The 17109-nt window shown below is 36.8% G+C and overlaps 1 protein-coding gene across 1 annotated transcript in view; it reads right to left on the reverse strand.

The window, feature by feature from the left end:
* The window catches only part of LOC5568591, a 55221-nt gene that overhangs the window by 26048 nt on the left and 12064 nt on the right, over nucleotides 1-17109 (reverse strand). Inside the window, exons 2-3 of the mRNA XM_021855919.1 lie at nucleotides 3697-4315; nucleotides 3378-3494 (exon numbers count right to left, since the gene is read on the reverse strand). Of these exons, the coding sequence (XP_021711611.1) occupies nucleotides 3378-3494; nucleotides 3697-3717 (138 nt within the window). The 5' untranslated portion in view covers nucleotides 3718-4315. The remainder of the gene's footprint in view (nucleotides 1-3377; nucleotides 3495-3696; nucleotides 4316-17109) is intronic.

Consider the following 17109-nt stretch of genomic DNA (forward strand, 5'->3'; position numbering starts at 1 on the left):
TTAATTTAACGAATTTCAAGTTAAAACGTAACTTTTTTCAGTAATGTTCAAGACTACAATGAAGCTATTGTATGAAATGACGTGTTGCGTGACAGAACTTTGATTAAATTTGAATGAAACATATTCAAACCAGAGTTTGATGTTTTGTATTGCCTTAAGTGTCCGGGTATTGATGCATCACGGTATATAGATTTCTCCATCATGAAACATTGTCCTAAACATCTATTTACTATCAAGATTCTATAGTGAAAATTTAAAAATATTAAAAATGGGGTTTTTGTGTAATTTAAAATTCAAGTTTTATTTTCGATATTTTTATGAAAATAAATAAAATATTTTTTCAGTGTATATTTTTTTCTTATAGTCCAAACGGTTCACTGCAACTTCTTCAAAGAACAATTTTCTCTAAAATCAACAGTTTTGGAGTCAGAATTTTTCAAATAAGTTGCATGCAATAATTTATAGGCCATTAAAAAAGTAACACTTGAATCAAAATGATCAATTTTTCTATGGAAAACACTTATTCTACCATACCAAAAACATGTGCAAAATTCAATCCAAATCGAAGATGGTCGAGTTCTGTGACTGACCGATTTGATCTATCTTTGTATCTACGCAATAATGATAAATCTACACTGTTACTTCAACAGGACCTAACTGACATGAGCGATTCCTCATCATCGATCCTCTCTTTCGCTAATAACTTTGCTAAATTAGATATACACTCCCGTGCAAAAGTTTGGGTTCACCCCCTAAAAACATACAAAAGTTTTCAGTCCATATATCTGTGATTACACGTCCAATCGAATTTCTCTAATCCACATTCGAAAGGCAAAGAGTTATTCTTACTTCATATGGATTCTTCCAAAAAAACATTTTTTGAATTTTGTATACTAAATTTTTACTCAAAGTTGAGACAATTTTCAAAAAACCCACTGAAAAAATACAGCTAATTTCCTTAGCATTGGATCGACCAAAATTTTAAAACAAGGTTATCATTAGAATCGTAATCTCATATTCTTTGAAGAGCACTTACTAAATTTTTGCGGTAAAATCTGAAAACTATTCAAAATCAATGAAACAGTCATTAAAGTCATCGTGCAAAAGTTGTTGCAGTCGTGCAGGGTTCACCCCTTCGTATGATGCAAATCGTGCAAAAGTTTGGGATCACCTGAGCCGCACGCAAATCATTTTTGTCAATGTCTCTGCCATTTTTCAACCGATTATAATAATTAATAGCTTATTCAAACGCAAATAATGGCGCGTACATATTTGGCTTGAGATTTCACAGATTAATCGTGTTTTAGGTAAGTTCGAGTGAACCCAAACTTTTGCACGATACACCATACTGAGGGGTTTGAATAGTTTTCAGATTTTTCCGTGCTCTTCAAAGAATATGAGACTACGATTCTAATGACAACTTGTTTAAAATTTCGGTCCATCCAATGCTGAGGAAATTAGCTATGTTTTTTGAAAATTGTCACAACTTTAGGTAAAAATTTAGTAAACAAAGTTCAAAAAATGTTTTTGGAAAAATACATACAAAGTAAAAATAACTCTTTGCCTTTCGAATGCGGCTAAAAGAGTTTAGATTGGACGTGTAATCACAGAGATTACACTTTCGCTTTATAAGCGGAAGGTCATGGATTCGATTCCCAGCCACCCCACAAAAAAAAAACTCGTCCTGCCGCACGGAGGATCGTGTATTGGGGAGCACATCCATCCTTCGTCAGTATCGGATGGTGACTGAGACACACTGACCCTCTTCGTAGACAATAAGCCTTAAAAACACATGGGAGCAAGGCAAACAGACCCACCGCACAACAATGGACTATGGCTATATGGACAATGGATTGGACCAACAGCAAAAGCAGTGATCTCCCTCCTACCTTCTCGGTAGATGTGTTCTCGAGAGCGTAATAAAAATAAGAGGTAGGTTAAAAATAGGTTCTGCATCAGTGACACTCGGCACAGTTGCGGCCAAGAGCACGGAGTGCCTGTAAAAATAAATAGAAGGAATACAAAAGAAAAGAGACTCAGTTTTCTGCAATAACGCAAAGAGAGCAACGATAAAGAGAAATCGATGAATGCATATAAGCTCTCATGAAAAAAAAACAATGCTGAAATGATAATTTAGGTACATAAAATTTAATGATTAAAAAAATCCTGGGTTTAAACAACTGGGAAATATATTGAACAAAATTCTTGAAGGAGTAGCTTAGAAAGGCCGTAATAGAACCAATTAAGTAAAGAAATGTCTGGTAAGATTATTTAAAAAAAAACCTTATAAAAACTCGTTTATCCAGGTTTATTTTTTTCCTGATTGCTATTAGGTCTATGTTTGGTTTTTGTATGGTTTTTATTTGTCTTTTTTTCAAGCATGAGGTCTTTTAGGCTCCTATTTGTGAGACACTCGCAACCAGCCATGGGGTTGATGCTTGACCTAGCATGTATGTAAATAAATCGTTATATTGCTACACTGCTTTGCCTCATACGCATGTCGGAAAGTTTCGGACGGATTCAAATTTAAAATGAAAAAGTAAATCATACCAATGTATAATAACAAAAAAACAGAAATATTTTACAAAGTTATTTTATATTTTTTTGTATTAGAACTGTGGTGGATTGTTAATTAAAAGTATACAAATTCACTAAGATATCCTCATGCTAAAGTTATAGAACAGGTATGTTGTTTACTTTTTTATTTCAAATTTGGACCTGTATAGAACTTTATAGCATATTCACGTTATTCTTAGTTCTCCGTCAAAATTTCATATAATTCAGAACATTAATCACAAAATACAGGCCTCCAAACATAACCATTTTGTATAAAATTTGGCATTGTTTAATTTTTATTTCCTTTTGCATTGTTTACTTTTTATTTCCAACACTATATCTTAGAAGGAAATTCAAGATAATCGCAAATAGTTGAACATTACCATTTTAGTTAAAAACTGTGGGTCTTTGGAAAATGGTAAAATATATCATAAACTAAACTTCTTCAAAATGTGTAAAACGTGAGAATCCTTTTGTAGCAGATATAACATGAAATGGCTTATTCATCTGAATGGTTCATTTTCCACTCACTCAAAAATAATGTTCTTTTAATGATATCAAATACCAACTATAAATATCCATGTTTGCAATAGTTGCAGTAATTATTCGTTGTTTAGTTTCGATACAAAAGTGATTGTTCCATAGCCATTGTTAACTACAGCAGTATAACATAAGCAATTAAATCCGATTTCAATTGCATTTTTCATGTATTTTATCAATCGCTCTTTTTGCATTACCGACGTATACATACAAGACGTTACGCGAGTCAAGACATAACACTTATCGTTTTTACAATCGCCAGTCTCGAAATGTTTACTTACCGGATGGAAACGCCGTGGGCTATCATGTATCGAGACAATGTGCGTTATTTGATATCTTTCTAATTGCTGATAGTCTTTTGAATCCCGATAGTTGCCAATGTACAACCCGGGCATGACCTGAAAATGAAAGAGCACAGAACACCCAAACAAATTCAAATATAAATCAAACGGTATCATGTACGGATGATAGTTATTTTTCCTCTTGCATTCATCCAATCATCCGACCATCATCAAACACAAAATCCAATCTAAGCTCGCATGCAAACGAGGTCGGGCTCTGTTGATATCCCCTCTCGGCAAGCAATAATAGATTCATTACCTTGTTCATTCCATTGCCCATGATGACGGACGACGGACGAGGCGATTCCCTGCTATTATTATCCTATCAGTGCTTTTTTCGTGCTTCTCCGGCCCGTCGAATGCTTCTCCCCGCTCCTCGGAACAGGATATCTTCGTCGGAAAAAGGATGATGATTATGTATGCGCTCCGCTATTCCAAAGCTGCCAACAACTAACGCTATGAACAAACATCAACGACAACAACAACGATAACGACGACGACGACGGCTACAATCGGTATAACGACTCTATTATTCTACACTATTAGAAGTGGGTTGTAGCGCTCCTGGCTGTGGATAAACGTGTTTTCCTCTCCGCCTGGTCAGCAACATTACGGGGTCATGATCCGACGCTTCGGAGCCAGAAGCGCAGTCAATCGGGATCCTCATTTGGCGTGGGATGCTTCTGCTCCGATTCCGTATTCCAATTACGAATCCGATGAGGGCTGTTCGCGAATCGAACGGCACAAACAACTTGCAGGAACTGATGGGTATCTATCAACCGGTTTGTAACTTCAGAATACGAACGCCAGGCCAAATTGCTACGTGGCAGCTGGGACTGATTGCTGGTGGTCCTGCCTTTGGTGTGCTAAATATAAAACTGGAATAGACAAGGAGAAGCGGATTTGTAATATGTCCTCAATCCTTGGAGACTGATGCAGTGTGGTGTCATGTTATCGACAAATGGGCATGGTGCGCAGTGGTTCAGTTTTTCAAATGGCTCGCAAAAAAACAATTTTTAGACCTGCCCAAGTCACCATGGTGCTCAAGCTACAGTTTATGCTTATACACGGTATAGGGTGAAAACACTGTATTTCGACCCATAAAACCAGCATAGGGGCGGAAAACTTCTAAAAACCCTGCAAATCATGAATCAATATTCAAATTTGGCAATCGAATAGAAAAACCTTCTTTTTTTTTAATTTCTTTATTAGTATCATTCCAAACATTACATTCATTTCTTATATCTAGGTGTTCTGTGTTATTAGACAACACTATCATCCTAATTTGGTAAAACAAATTTTAGATTTAATTAACATTTTGTTAATAACATATTACATTTCGATTGCCGTAGCAGTTCAGTTTTTTTACAGGTGAGTTGATTTCACCTGCTTATAAGAGAAAAAAAAAGTTTTTAATATACTTAACCTAACTTAACCTAAACATATAACGCATTAATCGTGGCAATAGAAGATTGTAACGATTTTTTCCTGAAATTATTAATGATTGTATTTGACATTTGTTCCAATGTTTCAACATTGGATATTCTATGTAACTCATTGGTACTATACCAGGGAGGAAGCCTTAGAATCATTTTCAAAATTTTATTTTGAATTCTCTGCAGAGCTTTCTTCCTGGTATTACAACAGCTAGTCCATATTGGTGCAGCATACAACATGGCTGGCCTGAAAATTTGTTTGAATATCAAAAGCTTGTTCTTAAGACAAAGTTTTGATTTTCTATTAATAAGGGGATAGAGACATTTTACATATTTGTTACATTTGGCTTGAATGCCCTCAATGTGATTTTTGAAAGTTAAATTCTTATCTAGCATGAGCCCTAGATACTTAACTTCATCTGACCAATTTATTGGAACCCCTCTCATCGTAACAACATGCCTTTTGGTTTATGTAGGAATATTATTAGTTGAATTCTTCCATTTTTTCAAGTATGAAGAAAAAATATCCAAACTTTTTTGCAATCAACTACAGATGACACGCTGACTTCGTCCTTTGGCGGAGAGTCCCAAAATGCTGCCTTGGGGAACACCAGCTCTTACAGGAAGTCTTTCAGAACTGGAGTTCTGATAATTAACCTGAAGTGTACGATTTGACAGATAACTTTGAATTATTTTAACAATGTATGTTGGAAAATTAAAGTTTTTTTTTCAATTTTACGATCAAAGCTTCAAATTCTTGAAGCAACATGTTGATAACATGTTCCATTATAGTGGTTCAAAAAATCGTTTTTGCTCCACACCGCCCATTCGATTCTAGATCAAATTCTGAGTGTCCTCCCAAAATTTTTGCTCATTTGGATGAAAACTGAGACTGCACAAGCCCTTTAAAGTTTATATGGGAATTACTATGCGAAAAGCAACCAATTCATTCAATCGGTCATAGTGTTTGCCCATGTGCTCTTGGGGATTAGGGCAACGTTGATACTGTGAGATAAATATATCAGCTACAACTTTGCCAAAGACCGTTTTCAAATCGAACGGCTCAGTAATTAGTTATTGATTTATATCCAGTCACAAATTCTTCAACAGTGCTCATTTAACTTCTGAACAGGCAACATTGCTGCACCTAGCGCGAAGGATAGCACGCATTAATCATGGCTACTATGTTTTACTGCATATACCCAGTGATGCCTGCAGAACAGCCAAATAATTATAGCCAAAGTTTTACAACTCATTCAAAAATCAATAACTAATTACTGGGGCGTCCGATTTGAAAACTGTCTTCGGCAAAGTTGTAACTGATTATTGTATCTCACAGTATCAACATAGTTCTAATCCCCAAAAGCACATGGGCAAACACTATAACCGATTGAATGAATTGCTTGCTATTCCCATAGTGATTCCCATATAAACTTTAAAGGGCTTGTGCAGTCTCAGTTTTCATCCAAATGAGCTAAAATTTTGGGAGGACACTCAGAATTTGATCTAGAATCGAATGCGCGGTGTGGAGCAAAAACGATTTTTTGAACCACTCTAAATGTTCCATATTGGCCACATTCTCCAGGTCACCTGGAACCTACTAAATAGTGGTCATAGCATCAGGTGATTCTGAAAATGCTTCCGGAAGCATTACCTTCAAAAATCTCAAAGTTAAATGTTATTGATATGGCTCTGGAAATTTCCCGTATTGGCCACTTTCCCCAAAGCACCTACAAACAACTACAGAGTGGTCAATGAATCTAATTATTCAAAATATGCTTCAGAGAGCATTTTCTTGAAATTTTGTTTGCTATGCTTAGCTCACTATAAAAAAAATCAGAAAGGAGGACATTTTTCTTTACTGGTTTTAAAAAAGAAGAACATTTCAAAGTTGTACCATACAAAAAATAAGTACAGAATGGAAAAAAATGAGGAATATTGATCATTCAATCATTCTTTGAGAAGATCATAAAAATCCACTGGGAAAAGTAACGATTGAAAAAAAAAAAACAATGTGTTACCGCACTGTACGCACTGAACTTGTGAAATGCCACATTAAAAAAGAAAATAATGAAATCCTTTATTTTCCACTACACGGTGTGCCAGAAACCGTTATTAACAGAAAAAAATGTCCATGAATTCGGCACCTACCATTCGAAAGATATAGTATTCAAGCATCTTCTCCGTGAATTTGAAAATATTCTAACGAGGGAATCGAAAGTTATAGTGATTTGAAGGTTTTAAGCTATTCGACATGGGATATTCACATGCTTATGAATATTCCTCAACGGTGCATCATTATTAACTTGTAAACAAGCCAAGTAACCATCAGCTTTGCATTAAGCATTCAAAACATGTGATATTCAAGCATCTTCCCTGTAAATTTGAAATCATTACGTCGAGAAAATCTGAAGTTACAGTGATTTGTATATTTACCATTATTTCTATGCAGTCTAAATTAGAGCTTTTTTATATTAGTGCACATAATTTACAAATAAAAATGTCCATATGACTGACACTCGGTACTCAAAAGTTGATTATTCAAGCATCTTCGGAGTTAGTTTGAGAATACTTTATCTAGAATGTGATTTGTATTTTTATGAATATTTCTGTGAAGTTTAAATTAGGGCTGATTTATATGCCTTTGTCATGAAAGTGTACGTAATTTACAAATAAAAATGTCCATAGGACTGACCCTCGGCATTCAAAACATATAGTAGTCAATTATCTTCGCAGTTAGTTTGAGATTATTATATCAAAAGACAACACAAAAAAGTACTTTGAAGTTTTGGACCTATAATAGAGTAAATTTTGAGTATTAAATTACCACGTTCAATGTTTTACCACTACTAATTGCAACAAATTCTTATAAATATATTGATCAATGTGATTTAATAGCGTGATTGACCGCCTACTGTTGCTCTTCCGTTGTCACAAGAGCAACTTTACATGTACAAGGAACCAACGGATGTTACTTAGGATTAGTCGCAGCACTCTCAGTGTGTATGTAATGGAATTCTCATTCATTGTACTAAGCAATACCGCGTCCTGCTGCGTCCGAATGCATGTCAATTGGGGATATGGAATACGTATTTACGTGATACTATCTTTGAGGAAGCCATTGGAATCCTCTGCACTTCCACGAGAAGTCAATGGTAGTTTGGAAAATTGGAAGTGGTTATATTACAGATTCGTCTTGGTAAACAAAACGCTTCATTACAATAGTCCTAGGGATCATCACATCATTTTCACGGGTTATACCCTGTTATACCTCTCTTAAAACATAATGAAGTCATCAACACAATGAATAAAATAATATAAATAGTAATCCTTTAATATGCACAAAACATTACAGAATCAATATGATAATCAATCAATATCAATATATCAATCAGGGATTGAATCCTGATAAAATTGAAAGAATCTCTCACGTATCGCTCTTCGTAACTATCATAATATGCTGCACATTACGAGAGACTGTTTATCGTATACTGCTACAACTTTGATCAGATTGGGGGGATAGCAGTGCATGATAAAACCCCTCTAAACAAGCTCCAAACCTGGGGGGCACTATTGCTATAGGAAGTACGGGGATTGTTCATCGTGCCAGTAAAGAAAAACACCTACCCCCCAACGGTAAACAAGCAAGAAAATGGATTTTATCATCGCTCTCTCTTTAGGGCTCTCGCTCGCTGCTTCCATTTATCAGACTTGTTACACCTTGCGATACAATGACGATCGCGGACCGCAACAGATGGGATGTTTTTCTTTGCTTGCTTCGATCGTGCTTCATACTCAAATGAGAGCGAATTCTGCAATGCCTGATGACGATACCTTTGATGACGAACTATTCAAAGATTTCGCATGATGCAAATCATGCAGCATCAATTCAAAAAGTAATCTATCAGTATCTAAAGGAAAAGTCGACGCTTATAGTATCCAAAACTAGAAACTAAACAGAATATAAATGCAACAATTTACATATTTTGCAAAATATGAAACAAGGTTAATTTCTACAAAAAAAACTTCTACTAACTATTAATTGAACAAACACATATATAAACGTATCCCCTTCGCTGTCATGAAAAAATGTGAACCATCATATTTAACTTATTTGAAACACTAGCATAAAATGATCTCAATAGTTGATAATCCAACCTCGACTGAGCAACAAGGTGTCACTTTCAAATTGTTCAGGTTCGCCAATATGCTTATATGGGCCATAACGAAACACTGCCCCGCAAAACGCGCAGAAATGAAACAAAATTCACACAAACAAACCCATTTGCTTATGATTTAACGAAACACTGCATTTCTTCAATGTAACATATAAGTTGAATGCAAATCTGTTAAATTAATTTGTGTCGAAATTATTAAATGCGTGTTGCGAACACTATTTTAGTATTTTAGACGATTGAAAAAAATCTTAATGACTCCAAAACTTCAAAGTACTCTAGTTATGTTGTATTTTGATATAATAATCTCAAACTAAGATTTTTTTTTTTTTTTTTTTTCCCCCATCTGTAGAGCCTTTTAACCACTGCTTCCATTATTTAGGAATATTGTGGTATGACCCATATTTTATTTGGTGCTCATCAAATATCCTTTCACAATTGAGATGTGATAGACATTGGTTGATGTGTCACACTGTCCCTCGTTTATAATACTCGTTTTATAAAGTCTATTACCCTATTAGGACTACCTTGCCAAATTTCCAAGGGCTCTAATAACCCTTTTCCAAATGTTAACGTTCTTTGATTAAGCAATGCTCCGCAGTTGCAGAGTAAATGCTCAGCAGTTTCGTCTTCAGCTTGACAAAAACGACACTCAGAGGATTGTATTTTTCCTATATTTTTAAGATGATACCTACTTGGGCAGTGACCGGTCATCAGGCCAGTTATTACCCTAAGATTTCCTTTATTAAGATTCAGTATAGCCCGGGCTTTAGCTAGACTGGGTTTTATGAATCTTTTCGCTTGCTTGGATGTATCCGTGGCGTTCCAATTGGATTCTACCATGGACATTTCCCAATTTTTCAGTTTCATCCTGAGAGTGCACTCAGGAATACCACAGAACGGTTCAGGGCCGACAAAGCTCGAAGCTGCACCCTGTCTTGCTAGATTGTCGGCGATTCCATTCCCCTCAATTCCACAATGGCCGGGCACCCAGTACAATGTAACTTCGTTCCTACTGGCCAATTGCTTCAAAGAAAGAATGCATTCCCACACTAACTTTGATCTACATGTGAATGCCTTCAGAGCATTCAAAGCTGCTTGACTGTCTGAGAAAATACAGATCTTTGCAAACCTATAGTTTCTTTTGAGACAAACATTTGTACAGTCAATGATGGCTTGTATTTCAGCTTGGAACACGGTGGGACTGCGCCCCATAGCGATTACCTTGCTGATACCAGGGCCGAAAACTCCAGCTCCGGTATTGTCGCCCATCTTTGACCCGTCGGTATAAAACACAATAGAACCTGCACGTAAACTTGGCCCACCAGAATCCCAAGTATAGCGGCTTGGTTTAACCACTTTAAAGGGAACATCATAGTTGGTCTTCGTTGTCATCCAATCTTCTATTGTTTTGTTATCTGAATTCAAATTGAATTCCTTGATGATTTTCATGTGACCAATCAAATCACCATCTAGTATTTTATTATAACGAATAAACTGCAAGGCATTTTTTGCAGCTTGCAGTTTAATGAATTGATGCAAAGGCAGTATATTAAGAAGGGCATCCAAGGCAACCGATGGTGTACTTTTCATTGCCCCTGTCATTGATATACAAGCAAGTCTCTGCAACTTAGCCAGCTTCTTCTGAGCGGTTACCTCATTTGTCTTGGGCCACCATACCAGTGAAGCATAACTAATTTTTGGTCGGACTATTGCTGAATAAATCCAGTTTACCATATTAGGTCGCAGTCCCCAAGTTTTTCCTAGGGCTTTATTGCAGACCCATAGGGCATTAGTACCCTTACTTATGACCTTGCTCAGATGAGAGTTCCAGTTCAATTTCTTATCCAAAGTAACACCAAGGTGTTTAACTTCTTCCGAAAATTGAATTTGAACTCCATTCAAAGAAGGCTGTATAAGCTTTACCTTTTTCCTTCTGGTAAAAGGCACGATAGTAGTTTTTGAAGGGTTTACGTTTAACCCCTCTTTCCTACACCATTTGAGAGTAATGTTTAACGCAGTTTGCAACCGATCGGAAATCGTGTTATCAAACTTTCCACGAACTAAGATGGCCACATCGTCGGCATATCCTATTACCTCAAAACCTTGATCTATTAAATTTCTAAGGAGTTCGTCTACTACAAGAGACCACAGTAAGGGCGATAACACTCCTCCTTGAGGACATCCCTTCGTAGATCTTATAGATATTTGCGCACCTCCTAGATCAGCAGAAATTGTGCGACCCTTGAGCATGGTCATAACCCATTCGATAACACTTTTATCCAAGCCCCTTGCTTCCATGGCTGAACTCATAGAGCTATAGGATGCATTATCGAATGCTCCTTCAATATCGAGAAAAGCAACCACGGCTATTTCTTTGGCTTCAAGAGATTTCTCGATTTTATTTACCAGCGACTGCAGCGCCGTAATGGTAGATTTACCTGATTGATACGCAAATTGGTATTTACAAAGAGGCATTTCTATTAAACTTGTTGACTTGATGAAGTCATCAATTATTTTTTCCATTGTCTTTAAAAGAACAGAGGAAATGCTTATAGGTCTAAAGGCTTTGGGAGTTGTTTTATCCTTTCTTCCAGCTTTTGGAATGAAGACAACTCGAACCTTTTGCCACGCTTTTGGAATATATGAAAGCGCAACACTTGCTTTGAATATTTCGGTTAAGAGCGGACAAAGCGTCTCTTTTCCTTGTTGCAGTAAGGCTGGGAAAATATCATCTTTCCCGGCAGATTTGAAAGGCTGAAAAGAACTCAATGCCCATTCGACCCTCGAAGGCGTGAAGATTTCACAAGCTTTCTGATAGGCATTTATCGACCATACATGTCTTGCCTCATCTGAGACCTGTTCTTCATCCGAATATGGGATCGATTCAGGGAAATGAGTTCTCATCATTACTTCCAGTGTTTCAGAAGAGTCAACAGTATAACTGCCGTCTTCTTTTTTAAGGCAACCTAGACCATTTGAATGGTCTTTTGAAAGGACTTTGTGCAGCCTTGCAGCTGCAGGAGCGTTGTTGATGGTGGCTCTACCCCATTTGGCATAATGCCATCTGGCATAATGCCGTTTGGCATATTGCCAATTGGCATAATGGCCATTTGGCATAATGGCCATTTGGCATAACGGCCATTTGCCATAATTTGAAGAATACATTTCCTCAAATTGTTGTCCTCAACTTTTGGCCATGTCCAATCTAGACAACATAATAGAATCATTTTCGATTTTCGACCAGTGCCCTTCAAGTCACACTTGAAGCTGTGAGATTTTATTCACGTAGCTTCATGAAGAAGTTTTATGAGGAGTAAAAATTTGGCACCGTAGAGTGAGCCGGCTTTTATCATTCTTGTTATGCTCTTAGAACGTCTGTCTTTAATTATTTTTAAAGCATTAGCTCGATTTCTGGCCATCGCTTGGGTGCCACGATTTTATATTGATTTTTTTTTTTGAGGGCACAGAAGTTAAATATGAAGAACATCCAATGTTCCAAAGAAGGAAAATCTCAAGAGAGATTCTTTTCCCTAAATGCTACAACAATCAGTTGATACACGGTTATTAGTTAAGCAGAATAATTCGCCTATTGCTGAACGGCCTTAAATCCCGCCTATTACTGAACAATATGTGTGTTCTTAACGAAATGTTTAACAATTAGCGAGCATTTTATGCATTCAATAATTGGTGAACTGCCCAACTAGAAATTTTACCTTCTTTCAAACATAAGCTGTTCTTTTAGTATGCAGCGTTGTGAATCATAGGCACGCCATGATCGATTTTTAATTACATCGGATGCCTTTGGTACCGTGTTGATTCAAATTTCCCGGACGCTTCAAATTCCGGAAACTCATCTTGACTGAATGAGTACGACTTAGTGGTGAGATCCATGATATGATCACGACTAACCGGATTTCCGATATTACGCGGTTACGCATTGCATGCCAAACGAATATGTTTCTGGAGCAAGCGACACATCCAATGGACTCAATCCCAGACACTGCCCCTAATTCACCCAAAAGTCATTTTTCTTCTACATTATGCATGGAGAATGTAAAGGACGTGGTAATTATGGACTTTAGACGAAAAAGTCGGAATTTAGTCTAAAAACATCGCGAAAAGGCCACTGTCCGGCATTCGCAGCTTCCACAGTTCGTTATGACTTGCTAAACTGCAAACTCAAAAGAACAGCTGATGTTTGAAAGAAGGTGAATTTTACTAAGGAGCTGCCCATTAACCCATGGTCATTTTTTTGGAATTTCAGACCGAATTGTTTCCTCCCCTGTGGTCAGTTGTCCACACAAAAATTTTAAAATTTGTATGGACTGTGGTCTTCGGCCAAACCCCCCTTCCGCCCATAAATGACCACATGGTTCATGCACGACCCCTAATCTAAATTAATTACCCCATATGTTATGGGATGCCTCTCCAGCGATATGCTCAACCTCAGATGTGACAAGTAATAATGTTGGTAATATTATTATCATCAGCCTCAAACGCACTATTTGGACGAGCCTATCTTAAAGTATTTCCTCGTACTTACATCACATTAACTTCTTTGGACTAAAGATCATTGTCAATATTAGTCCCTTGACTTGTCCTAGACAAACATTTCAAGCACTTTAAGGAGGCAGGATCCGTCATTGATTTCCGAATTTTCAAAAGCAGTTTTTTCGTTCAAAGTCAAGACAATTTACAGGAAAATGTGTTCGCTGTATTCTATTCTCCAACTGATACACAGTGAACACATTTTCATCGAATAATTTTCAGTTTTGAACAGAAAAACTGCTTTGGAAGTTTCGATGATGACGATGATTACAATGACGGAGCGTTGAACGTTAAATGTGAAATGTGTGAGAAAAATATATATTTTTTTTTAATTATGCCAGATGGCCGTTATGCCAAATGGCTATTATGCCAAATGGCGATTATGCCAAATGACATTATGCCAAACGGCATTATGCCAGATGGCATTATGCCAAATGGGGTAGAGCCGTTGATGGTTTCACATACCCGTCTCCAGTCCTTACGTTTGGCGTGCCTTAGTTCTCTGTTGTATTCTGTTAGGGCTTTTTTGTATTCAACTCAATCTAAAGTGATCTTTGCTCTATTGAACAACCGCCTGGATTTCTTCCTCAATCCTGCCAGCTTGTCATTCCACCAAGGCACATCCCTGTTAGATGACCTTTGTTGAATAGGACAACTAGCATGATAAGATGAGACTATTTGGTCAATGATCCCATCAGAGGCATTTTCCAGTTGTGAAACAGTCGTGAACTGTTCACCGTTATACGAATTCTTATTCGTTAAATGAAAACGATAGAGATCCCAATTGGTTTTCTTCGGGTTTCTATAGCTTTCTGTTATTTCTGATCCAGCTTTAAAATCGAACCGGATTTGTTTATGATCTGACAATGATTCTTCATCAGAAACATGCCAGTTCACAATCTTCTCCGATAACAAGTCGCTACAGATCGTGAGATCAAGAACCTCTTGTCGGATAGAGTTTACAAAAGTAGGAGAATCACCTCTATTACATATGTCTATGTTGTTAGACGACATGTAGTTTAAAAGATCTTCTCCTCTTTTATTAATATCGGTGCTGCTCCAAATTGTATGATGGGCATTTGCATCGCACCCTATTATAAATTGGGCATTAATTTTCTTACAGTAGTTGACAAAATGAACGACAGAGCATGGAGGCACATCTTCAACATCTCCAGGAAAGTAAGCAGAAGCAAAACATACCTCCGTTTTCCCACGGATAGTTGGCACCTCTACTTTGATCGCAACAATGTCTCTACGGATAAATTCTGTGATTGGGACAAATTTTGTGTCCCTATTTACAAGAATAGCCGTCCGTGGTTTGGACTGAGTTTCGTCGTACAAAACTCTACAACTGCTCGAAGGGCAACCAAGTACCCTTCCATTATTTACCCAGGGCTCTTGAATTAGTCCCACATTGATATTTTCCTTGGTGAACCTTCTGCTGAGCACTGCTGATGCGCCCTTTGCATGATGAAGGTTCACCTGGATAATTTTGATTCGATTCATATTACATTAACATGCTCCCACTCGTATCAAGCCTCTGATTTGAGGCTAAATATGAGTAGCCGATTATTTCGGAGAAGTCCAAGGTCAACTGCGCCATTGCTCCGGGTAGCACAGTAAGGGCATAATACTGTGGAGGGTGCCCTGGTACTCCACAGGCACCGTTCACGGTTAGGTTTCTTTTGACCCCCCTAACCATTCATTCCTAGGCACGGTATGCTTTTAGCCGCATGACACCATGAATTAGGGGCCACCTGTATGATGGACTTATACCACCGGAACAGGCAATCCGTAGTGTTATTTCTAGCCTTGTTGCAATCGGCTACCGACACTACACGGCTATCTAGGCTATTCGAATATAGAAGCTGATATTGAGGATCAACTTCCATTGAGGCCGAATTAGCCTCAAACTAAGATAATCGACTACTATATTTTTTGAATGCCGGGGTCAGTCCTATGGACATTTTTATTTTTAATTACGTACACATTCATAACAAAGGTATATGAATCAGCCCTAATTTAAACTTCACAGAAATAATCATAAACATACAAATTACTGTAACTTCAGATTTTCTCGACGTAATGATTTCAAATTTGCAGAGAAGGTGCGTGAATATCACATGTTACGAATGCTTAATGTTAAGCTGGTGATAACTTGGCTGATTTACAAGTTAATAATGATGTACCGTTGGGAAATATTTATAAGCAGGTGAATTTCCGTTCCAAAATAGCTCAAAACTTTCAAATCACGATAACTTTCGATCCGTTAGAATATTTTCAAATTCACGGAAAAGATGCGTGAATACTATATCTTTCGAATGGTAGGTGCCCAATTCATGGACATTTTTTTCTGTTAATAACGGATTCTGGCACACCGTGACTACCTTTGGCAAAAACTCAAATTAACGACAACCATAGTCATTGTACTTAATATTGAAAAAGTATTGATGTGAGAAGTTCAGAAAGTTTTGATTTATGATTCCTCGAACAAACGTAACATTCATATAATAAAGCTATTCTGAAACTTTTTTTCCTAAAAGTGCGAATTCTAATGAAGATAACTTATTTTTCTACATAAAAAGAATCGTATTTTCACAAAAAAAGTATAAAGTTTGTCCTAATTTAGGTAAAAATATGTGAAAAACAATATTTTTAGAAAAATTTAAAAGCATTTCGATTTTTCAATGGCCTCCACCCGAGGAGGAAAGAATAACTCGGCAATAACTTTTGCATACCATATTTTGGTATCATACCCCAATTAGGTATTGTTCAGTTATCAATACCACATTTTGGTATTCTAATGGTATTGGAAAAAATGTTTAAAACAATAAAAAATACTTCATTTTGGTATTCGATAGCTATTGAGGACTGCTGGAGGTATTGAACTATTATTGAAAAATTTCACTTTTATATGAAAATCCATCAAGTATTATTTAGGTATTGCAATACCTGATCTAGTTATCAGCTTGGTATTTGTAAAATATGCAGAAGGTATTATTTGAGGTATTTTACCTCTTATGCAGGGCTCATTCATACCTCATTCAGGTTGTAAGTATTGGAAATTATCTGGTATGGAATACCTCAATTTGGTATTCAGTAGTTATTTTCTTCTGCTGGGGCAGACAGCACGTAAAATGTCCCTGTTGACTGAATATGCTTAGCAAGGTGTCAAAATCGTTTGGCCTCCCTTTTTGAGCTAATCAAATATTGTCTATAAGGGAAGCCATAATTGTTTTCCATATTTAATTTAAAGCTCTTAGAAAATGTTCAATTCGAATGCATAGAAATATATTGCAAATTAATATAGCGTTAGCGTTAGCGTTAGCGTAGTTACGGTATACTTCGTAGATTGGATACTAGCAATATTCATGTTTCTTTTTAATAATCTCATTCTGACTACTTTCAGGAACAAGACAGGGAAGTATACCTTGTTCAAATCATAAACAAGAATACTAAAAGCATGAATATCACTATTCCCGGCCACGCCCATCTTTACCGTAACTTGGG

The sequence above is a fragment of the Aedes aegypti genome, chromosome 3 (assembly GCF_002204515.2).
Source record: "Aedes aegypti strain LVP_AGWG chromosome 3, AaegL5.0 Primary Assembly, whole genome shotgun sequence".
Taxonomy (NCBI): Eukaryota; Metazoa; Arthropoda; class Insecta; order Diptera; family Culicidae; genus Aedes; species Aedes aegypti.